A 9,530-nucleotide genomic window follows, 5' to 3' on the forward strand; every position below is an offset into this window, starting at 1 on the left:
TGACTTTGTTCCACACAGTTATAAACAGTTTGACAAAACTGTGGATGGAGTGCATGCCTCTTGTTCCATTTTTGGTATTGCTTTTCTATGTGATGAGACATATTTTTATATGATTATATAGTTTTAGAAACATAATTGATAGTTTTTTAAATGCTCAATTAAAAATTGATGTATGAATTGAAAAATCGCTTATGATGAATTAGTGTAGTCTTCCTACACAGAGCAAGAAGAATAGAAACTGGTATTCCTGACCTACATTTTTCAGATTTTTCTGAAGAATAGGTTTGCTTTTAATTAATTGTTTTGATATGGCTCAGACTAGTATGATCTGTTCTCTCTCATCACTTCTTCAGATCTTACTTGCTGAATTGTACTGAACAGGTGAATACTAAAACCTTTCAAAATGTATCAAACTAGTGTAGCCAAATGAAAAGTACCTCTTGTGTTAACTTCTGAGCAGAAGAGTGCTGGCATCCTTGAGCTCGTGAGTATTATTTTTGCCTGCTGAAATTTACTGGATGCTGTAATATTTCTCTGAGAAAGATGCAGAATGCACCTGTTTTCCACAGGTGATGGGCTGACCTTCTGCTCTGAGTGGGCTTTTTTACATTTGCTTTTATAACACTGAAAGGCAGCACTTTGTCTGTCCAAAAACTGACCTGTTTACTGATGATCTGATGGTAATGAGCTCTCTGCAAACAAGCACTAAAACCAATTTAACAGAACATGGGGGCAGTACAAAAGGAAAAAAACAAAACACATCAGCACAGTAGCAAAAGTAGTTCTGAAACCTGATTCTAATGTTGGCATCGCTTCTGTTTTCAAATATGGATGTAATCAACTGGATAGGGCTCATTAATAGTTCAGAGATATGGAGTTGTAGGCAATGCTCATGATAATTTGCATTGGCTTCATATTTTAGAAGTTTGCTCTAAAATCCATACATATGCTTAGTATGTTACCTTAGAGTATGCCAGTCTTTTCTCCCTCATTACTAAGTAGACTGAGAAGCTGAAAATTCAATTTTGTGTAGTCCATCAATCTTTCTGTAGATGCTGTTCAGTTAATCACTTTCCATTTGGTTTAAATTGATATTAATAGCTAAGACATAGCAAATGTTGTGTCAGGATTTTGATGAACCCTTGCTTTATGCCAGCTTCTGTTTATTCATATCTGAAAGTTTGGTAAACAAACTTTGCATCAGCTTTATCTGGTTACGTGCCACATCCAGTGTAGAATCCTCATTTAGCAATGAAGTCCTTTGTCAAGTCTGTTACAAAGCCGTATTGAAGACCGATCACTAGTATAAACAAAAATGAAGTTGATCCACAGATAAAAAATGACTGAATAGTTATGTGTCATACTGGAAAAGAGTAACCTTTCTTTCCCATGCCAACTGTGTTTGTAAAAGAGGTGTTAAAGTGAAACAATGCTCTTTATATGAGCAGTAATTTTAAGGATGACCTTTTTCTATAGTGTCAAATGTATCATGGATTTTTTCACGGGGAAAAAAAATTCACTTGACCTTCAGAAGTAACAAGACTTGAATGTACCCATTTTTCCTCTTTTCACTTTATTCTTGATACATTACAGCCTTTGTTTCTACCCTTTCCAAGGTGTTTTTAATACTCCTTTTTCTTCCATGATGTAGGAGTTTTGTCATCTATCATCCAGTATTTTGAAGGGATGAAAAATACTTGGTTTTGCAAAAATCTTCAGTTTTATTACATTACTCAGTAGGCAAAGTCAATTATTAAACCTATGTGTTTGTGGATTATTCCTGTGCTTACTGGACTTGTTTATGGATGCAGTTGACTTTCTTTGCTGTGAAGGCACTGTTGATTCATGTTAAATTTGCTGCCAGGTTCCAAAGATTTCTTTCTGCAGAGCAGCTTCATGTCATGTTAATACCTGGCCTGTATGGATAATAATCTGTATTGTTTTTGCATGGCCAGGTTTTTGGCAGTGGGGGGCTACAGGAGTGGCTTCTGTGAGAAGCTGCTACAAGCTTCCCCATGTCTGATGGGGCCAATGCCGGTGGCTCCAGGACAGACCTGTCACTGCAGCAAAGCTGAGTCAGTTGAGCCAATCAGTGATGGTAGTAACATGTCTGTGATAACATAGTCAAGAAAGAAAAAATATTATTGCACAGAAGTAATTGCAGCCAGAGGAGAGAGGAGCGAGAACACCTAATAGGAATAACTATGCAGACACCCAGGACAGTGGAAAGGGAGGGGGAGGAGGTCCTCCAAGCCCCAGAGTGGAGGATCCCCTTGGGTCTATGGTGAAGCAGCTGTCCCCTCGCAGCCCATGGAGGTTAATTGGGTGCAGAGATCCACCTGTAGCCTGGGGAGGAGACCCATGTCACAGCAGGTGCATGACCTAAAAGGAGGCTGTGACATCATGGGGAAGCTCCTGGGAGAGAGGAAACACCTAATAGGAATAACTATGCAGACACCCAGGACAGTGGAAAGGGAGGGGGAGGAGGTCCTCCAAGCCCCAGAGTGGAGGATCCCCTTGGGTCTATGGTGAAGCAGCTGTCCCCTCGCAGCCCATGGAGGTTAATTGGGTGCAGAGATCCACCTGTAGCCTGGGGAGGAGACCCATGTCACAGCAGGTGCATGACCTAACACCTAATAGGAATAACTATGCAGACACCCAGGACAGTGGAAAGGGAGGGGGAGGAGGTCCTCCAAGCCCCAGAGTGGAGGATCCCCTTGGGTCTATGGTGAAGCAGCTGTCCCCTCGCAGCCCATGGAGGTTAATTGGGTGCAGAGATCCACCTGTAGCCTGGGGAGGAGACCCATGTCACAGCAGGTGCATGACCTAAAAGGAGGCTGTGACATCATGGGGAAGCTCCTGCTGGAGCAGCTTCTGGCAGGGACCTGTGGATCCGTGGAGAGAGGAGACCCATGCTGGAGCAGAGTTCCTGCTAGGACTTGGGATCCTGTGGGGGACTCGTGCTGGAGCAGGCTGTTCCTGAGGGACTGGACTTCACCCTGTGAAGAGTGACCCATGCTGCAGCAGTTTGTGAAGAACTGCTGCTTGCAGTTCATAGAGAACCATAGCCCATGGTAAGGGCTCATGTTGGAGAAGTTTGTGGGTAGCTGTCTCCCATGGGAGGGCCCCTATGCTGGAGCAGGGGAAGGACTCCTCTCCCCAATAGCAGTGGCAGAAATATGTGTTGAACTGAGTGTAGCCCCCACTCTCTCTGCACTCTGGTGGGGAGGAGGTAGAGTTGGGAAGGAGGGAGGGGTGAGTGAACATATTCTTGAGGTCTGTTTTATTTTCTCATTATCTTGTTCTGATCTTGTTAGTAATAAAATCACTTAATTTTCCCAAGTTGAGTTGCTTTTGCCCATGAAAGTATTTGATGAGCACTTTCTCCCTCTCCTTATCTCAACTCGCAAACCTTTTGTATATTTTTTCTACTCTGTTCATTTTTGTGGAGGGGAGTGAGAGAGTGGCGTTGGTTGGTACCTGGCATCCAGCCATGGCCAGCACACTATAGAATCATAGAATGGTTTGGGGCTGGGAGGGACCTTAAAGATCATCTAGTTCGACACACCCTGCCACGGGCAGGGATGCCACCAGCTAGATCAGGTTGCTCCAAGCCCCATTCAACTTGGCCTTGCACGTAATAAGGTTATTCTGTGCTGGGTTCAGGACTTTGTACTGGCATTTATTGAACTTGAGGTTTCATCCTGCCTGTTTTTCTAGCCCTTGGATGTCCCTTGAATTGGCCACCCAGGACCATTCCTGCATACTGTTTCAGGGTATTGTCTGCATGCTCTACCTCAGTTTGGTGTCACCAGCAGCCTTGCCTGAGCATGCATTCGGTCCCATCCCCCAGATTCTGAGTAAAGACAATAACCAGTATCAGCTCCATTTTGACCTGTGAAGGATACCACTGGTGATTGTTTGACGGATGGATGTTGTACTGTTGCTCTGAACCCATGAAGTCTGTTGGTCCATCTAGCAGTCCACCCCCCTGGTAGCCCACTTCTTCAGGTTAAATCTCATCAAGTTCTGAAAAAGTACTCTGGAAGACTGTCACGGTCCCTGTTGGAGTCAATGTAAACAACAATCACTGCTGTTCCCTTGTTCACCAAACCAGTCTCCTCCTTAAGGAAGCTGCCAAGTTATCAACATAGTATGGCCTTGGTATATCTGTACTGCCTGTTCCCCTTTTGGTTTTCGTGTTGCGGTGATTTGTTTGGGGTTGGGTTTGTTTTGTCATTTGGTTTTTGTTTGGGTTTGTCTGTGTGTTTGTATGTACCAATTCTTCAGTAATCTTTTCAGGGACTGAAGTGAGACTGATTAGCAGTTGGTTCTCCATATTCCTTCTTGATGATAGCTTTTTTTCCTAATCTTGAGGCAGCTCTGGATCACCATGACCTTTCAGATACGATAGAGAATGACCCTGCAGTAAGATCAGCCTGCTCCTTCAGCATCCTCAGATGCTGCCTATCTGTTGCACATGTCCATGTGGCTTAAGAGATCCCTGACTCGGTTTGTCTGTACTCCATGTCAAGTTTTGTTCCTGCAGACTCTGCCACTAGACTCTGATCTGGGGCACCTGATAACAAAGGAGGCGAGAAAGGCACTGAGTGTCTTAGCCTTTTCCACACTGAGTACTGAATCCGCTTTATTCTCAGCCTTTCTTTTGCCAGTATCCTTAAGGTGCCTTTCATGTTGCTGCTTGTGTTTCTTTCAAACTTGAACTCCAGGATTATCTGAGAACCTCCCCACACACTCAGGAAATGTTTCTATATTCTTCCAAAGTACCTGTGCTTCCACTTTCTGTATATTTCACAGAAGTAGAACAAGATCCTCCACGATGCTATGTGCCTAACTTTGTCACACAGATCCTCGCCAGCAACCCTTGTTCCTCAAAACAGGTCCTGTGGTCTTAGAAACCTGCTTTTGAGACCACCCAAGCAGGCAGGTGTTGACAGGCAGTGTGCACTCTTGCCTGTATTTTGCCATCCTACCCGAGCAATTGAGGAGAGCAGTACCTGGGCCCCATTCCTGTTACACTCTGTCTCCAACACCCTGAGCTCTGCTGTCGCTGTTCACCTACTCAGGTTCACACCTGGCAGTGTCACTGGTTCATACATGACTGAATAGCCAAGAGGTGGTTGTCTTAAGAGCTGAAGTCAGGTAGATTCATCAGTCTTCCAGCAGCATCCCAGGCAGTATAACTGTTCTGGAAATGCACATCTACAGGCTTTCCTTCTGTTGCCCCAAGTCACTAATTTACTGGATTTGTCTCTCACTCAGCCCCCATCTTGGGAGTCTCCATCCACTTATACTTTACAATGCCCAGTTGTCTCTTCTTTCTTGCATCATGGGGCTTAGACTTGTGGTTCTTCAAGGTCTCTGTGAAGATGCATCTACCTGCTGTTCATCCTTGCTCACTTTGTCCCACAGCCCCTTGCACTGAAGAAGCAACACCTCAGGCAGAGGCCACCACCACGCCTCCAGTGAGAAAAATCAAGCACATGGCCCAAGCTCTGGGTGGTAGAGTCAGTCCTCTTCCCAGAGCTCTGGGTCAAGGCTCTGGTATGCTTAGAGCAGTTGCTTCAGCTGAGTTTCTGGGCCGCTCTGCTTCACTGCTGTGCTGTCTGATTGCAGTGGTAAGCGGATGGGGGAGTGCTGTCATAAAACCAGTTATAAAAATACAGTGTAATTCATGAGATAGTAAACGGCCCAAGGGAATGAGAGCCTTTGTCTAAAGGTACAGGGAAGAGGCCTTATCGATGGTAAACAGTGTGTGTTGAACTTTTGCATTGCTGTCTTTTATCACTTCCCTGAACCCTCAAAGGATTCAAAGGGTTCACAAAGTGTCTCTTTGACATTTCACTGAACTGTCAAAGGAGTTTTCTTGTGTTAGAGGCAGATATACCACCAGACTATGCATTTTAAAACTCTTGATACAGTTGGTATTTTTATGGACAGAAAGTCTAGGTTATGGTTCTCCTGGTATGTTGTTAATCTAAGGGCCCCTAACCACTAAGCTCCTGTGTGTTTTGTGCTTTCTTTTATAGCCTAATAGCTCACAAGTCTGAACTTCAAGAAGTCTGAGATTATAAGAATTTATATAGTTTTCTTTCAAAGCTTAAAGTATTTTATTAGAATATGGATTCTTTAAGTACAGGCAGGGTGGTGCTATGACTTTATTCTTTGCCAGATCATTTCTATGGTGTCCTGATTTGGAGCAAAAGAAATCCCTTGTACGGAGATATCAGGCAGATTTTGTCTGCATACAGTAGTTTTTTCTGTCAGTGGCTGATATGCATATCTAGGGAAGAGAATAGGGGAAATTGTAATGATACTTCCCTCACTGTACTCTCCTCTCACAGTGACTTGAGGTTCATAGCTAAGGACTGCCTGAAGTAGAGGTGAGGACTGGGTATTTAATAGCTGATGAATAGACTTGCAGCACTGGCAGTGCACAGTGACAGGCAGTTCCCCTACATAACTGCACGTTGTAGGGAATGCCTTCCTTTTTGTTTTTTTAACCTCTTGCTGCTAAATTCACCTGATTTCTGCCAATACAAGAAGGAGGACTAAAAGGCAACAGTTGATCTCTATTTACTATCTCCATGTGACTTTTGATTTTATAGACTTGCCACTTGATTTAGGTTACATCTTTTCCAGCCAGGAAAAACTGCTTTTATCTTATAATGAAGCTGTTCTTAGTTGTATTCATCCTTTTGCACTTCTCACTCCTTCCTTCTATATCCTTTTCGAAATTACAAAACTGGATGTTCATACATCAGTATGAACATCACTCAAGATGAGAAAGCAGATACTGTGTAATGGCAGAGCAATGGTTTGGTTTCTGTTCTCCATTTAGTAGTCTGTAACAAATTCTTTTTCTTTCACTGCTCCTGATGGTTTTATAGAGCTTTATAGTGCAATTCCCAAGATCCAGAGTTCAGACCTATCATTGTGCCTATTGAAAAAAAAAACCCGAAACCCAACTGAAAAGCCCAAACAAACAACCCCTAGGATTTTTTTCTTATCATACCTTTCTGCATGTTTTGTTGTGGCAATGTCATCTGCCATTTTATCAAGTTGTTAATTTACAGATACTTTCGCTGTTCTTATTTTTCTGTAGTCATTCCTGTACACCAAAACTATGTAGATGCAAACTGAGATCCCAAACAAAATTCATTCTTGACATTTAATGTGCAGTTATGCAGGAAGCAGAGGGATATACATCCTTCTGGCCTTAGAAATGGAAGGCTACAGACTCCTATGTTGCTATGCCTTCCAAACCTATGCCACTTCAGATGCATGGGGATACAAATGTGTCTGCTGCCAGTAAGAAGAAATAAATTGTATTTAGAAGAGCAATGTCATGGTATTTTCCCTTAAGAAGGGCAGGGGGGAGACAGGGGTCAAGTTATGACAGTGAAATATTAAAGGAAGGGCAGTGTTAATGGTACAAGCTTTTTTGTGAGGTTCTTGCATAATCATGTCTGATGTGGCTTAACCCCAGCTGGCAACCAAGCCCCACACAGCCACTTGCTCACTCCCCCCCCCTACCCCAGTGAGATGGAGAGAGAATTGGAAGAATCAAAATGAGAATTCATGGGTTGAGATAAAGCAAAAGCTGCACAAACAAGGAATTAATTCACCACTTCCCATGGGCAGGCAAGTGTTCAGTCATCCCAAGGAAAGCAGTGCTCCATTATATGTAATGGTGCCTTTGGAAATCAAATGCTATTACTCCAAAGATCCCCCCCCCCCCTTCCTTTTTCTTCACCCAGCTGTATATGCTGAGTGTGATGCTGTATGGTATGGAATATCCTTTGGGGTCAGCTGGCGTGGTGGTGTCCCCTCCCAACTTCTTGTGCACCCCTAGCCTCCTCACTGGTGGGGGGGGGAACAGAAAAGGCTTCAACTCTGTGCAAGCACTGCTCAGCAGTGACAAAAACATCTCTGAATTATCTACACTGGTTTCAGTACGAATCCAAAACATGGCTCCTGCTAACTGCTGTGAAGAAAAATAGCTCTAGCCCATCCAAAACCAGCACAATGGCTTGTGATTAAAGTTCTCCTTTTCAATAAATTCTTCAGTTTGCACTGAAAGTATGTAAGAGAAGCTGTGCCTGTACTTTATAAAATTCTAGTGTGTTTTTGAAGAGTCTTACTTTCCCTTTATTTTATAAGTTAAGAGTATCTGCAGTTTTGGTTTTAACTGGTAAGCTGTTCCCACTGGGAGATATTTCAGGAGTACTTTGAGTTGAAATATGTCAGCAATAATGGGAAACCTGTTGGTAAAAAAAAATAAATTTAAAAGCCACATATTTTAGTGTAATAGGAAAAGCTCAAAGCTGTTCTTGATTTTTGTCCTACCAGTCATGGAAATAAGCAGTCTTTGTAATAAAACTTGTTTGCAATTTGAGTAGGGTAAAAGAGAATTTCAGAGGTAGACATTCTAAATTTTTAACGTATACATGTTGAAAAATGTGTAAAGGTTTGCTCTATAGGCAAACATTAAACTATTAAAGTCACTTTAAGTGTTAGAATTACTAGCTAATATCTTTAGCTTTGAATACCTAGTAAGTGATCATGGTGGCTTGTGGGTACTTTCTTAACCTTGCTTACTGTTTAACTTTGCCAAAAGGGATGTCTATTTTTGATTTGCTGAAAGAAAAGCATTTGTCTTTGTGACCAATGTGTAATGTGTCATTAGACCCACTGTAAAATCCGGGCATTTTTAGACTAGCATTCCTAGTCATGGGCTCAGAGAGTCAGTATATACTACATGGGAGGAGCATGGGAAATACTAGCCATGGTCTTCACAGAGCACACGTTAATGCGCTGCTTCCCGAGGTGTTCCTGGTCTTTCATTCATTTATGTTGTTCTGGTTTCCAGAGCATCCAGAGAGTTTCTTCTAATTTTATTAGATTTGCCTACCTTCTCTAGTGTCTCAATAGAGGACTCTGCTTTGTTCACTCATTTCAACATTTCAGGTGCTGAATGTTAATACAGTAGAGGACTGAAGTACTGCTGATTTAATTGACCCTGTTCCCTTAGTCTCACTGGAATGCATAGAGCATTCATTTTTCTACATACAGCAATTGGTAATTAAATTGTTACCTTTAAAATCGAATTAAAATTTCTGCTTTTAGCATCTATTCTTCTTTCCTCAGATAAATTTTGTGACTTTTTTCTTTTTCTTTTTTTTTCCTTCCAGATATAGAACGTGGTCTCTCAAACTGGATTAAAGCAACCTGTTGATATTTTTATTTATACTTTTTTATTTTTGTATTTGACTTAAAGTGCCATGAAAAAATTTGCATATTGCAAGGTGGTCCTTGCCACCTCTTTGGTTTGGGTCCTTCTGGATATGTTTCTATTGCTGTACTTCAGTGAATGCAACAAATGTGACGAGAAAAAAGAGCGAGGCCTGCCTGCTGGAGATGGTAAGTTTTCTGCCAGACTTGAATTATCTTTAAATTATGTTCATTTAAAACTGCACTCTTTTTAAACATTTGGGTTTGCTTCCCCC

The 9,530-nt window shown here is 42.3% G+C and overlaps 1 protein-coding gene across 2 annotated transcripts in view; it reads left to right on the plus strand.

Moving 5' to 3' along the window:
• Positions 1-9,530, plus strand: part of GALNT1 (polypeptide N-acetylgalactosaminyltransferase 1) — a 66,676-nt gene that overhangs the window by 10,439 nt on the left and 46,707 nt on the right. The window contains exon 2 of one of the 2 annotated variants that reach the window (XM_009071195.1): positions 9,216-9,444. In XM_009071195.1, coding sequence (XP_009069443.1) covers positions 9,306-9,444 — 139 coding nt within the window. In that variant the 5' untranslated portion in view covers positions 9,216-9,305. Of the gene's footprint in view, positions 1-9,215; positions 9,445-9,530 lie in introns of those variants that run through there. The other variant, XM_009071196.1, reaches the window with a different exon arrangement.

This window comes from Acanthisitta chloris, unplaced genomic scaffold (assembly GCF_000695815.1).
Source record: "Acanthisitta chloris isolate BGI_N310 unplaced genomic scaffold, ASM69581v1 scaffold183, whole genome shotgun sequence".
NCBI classification, from domain to species: Eukaryota; Metazoa; Chordata; class Aves; order Passeriformes; family Acanthisittidae; genus Acanthisitta; species Acanthisitta chloris.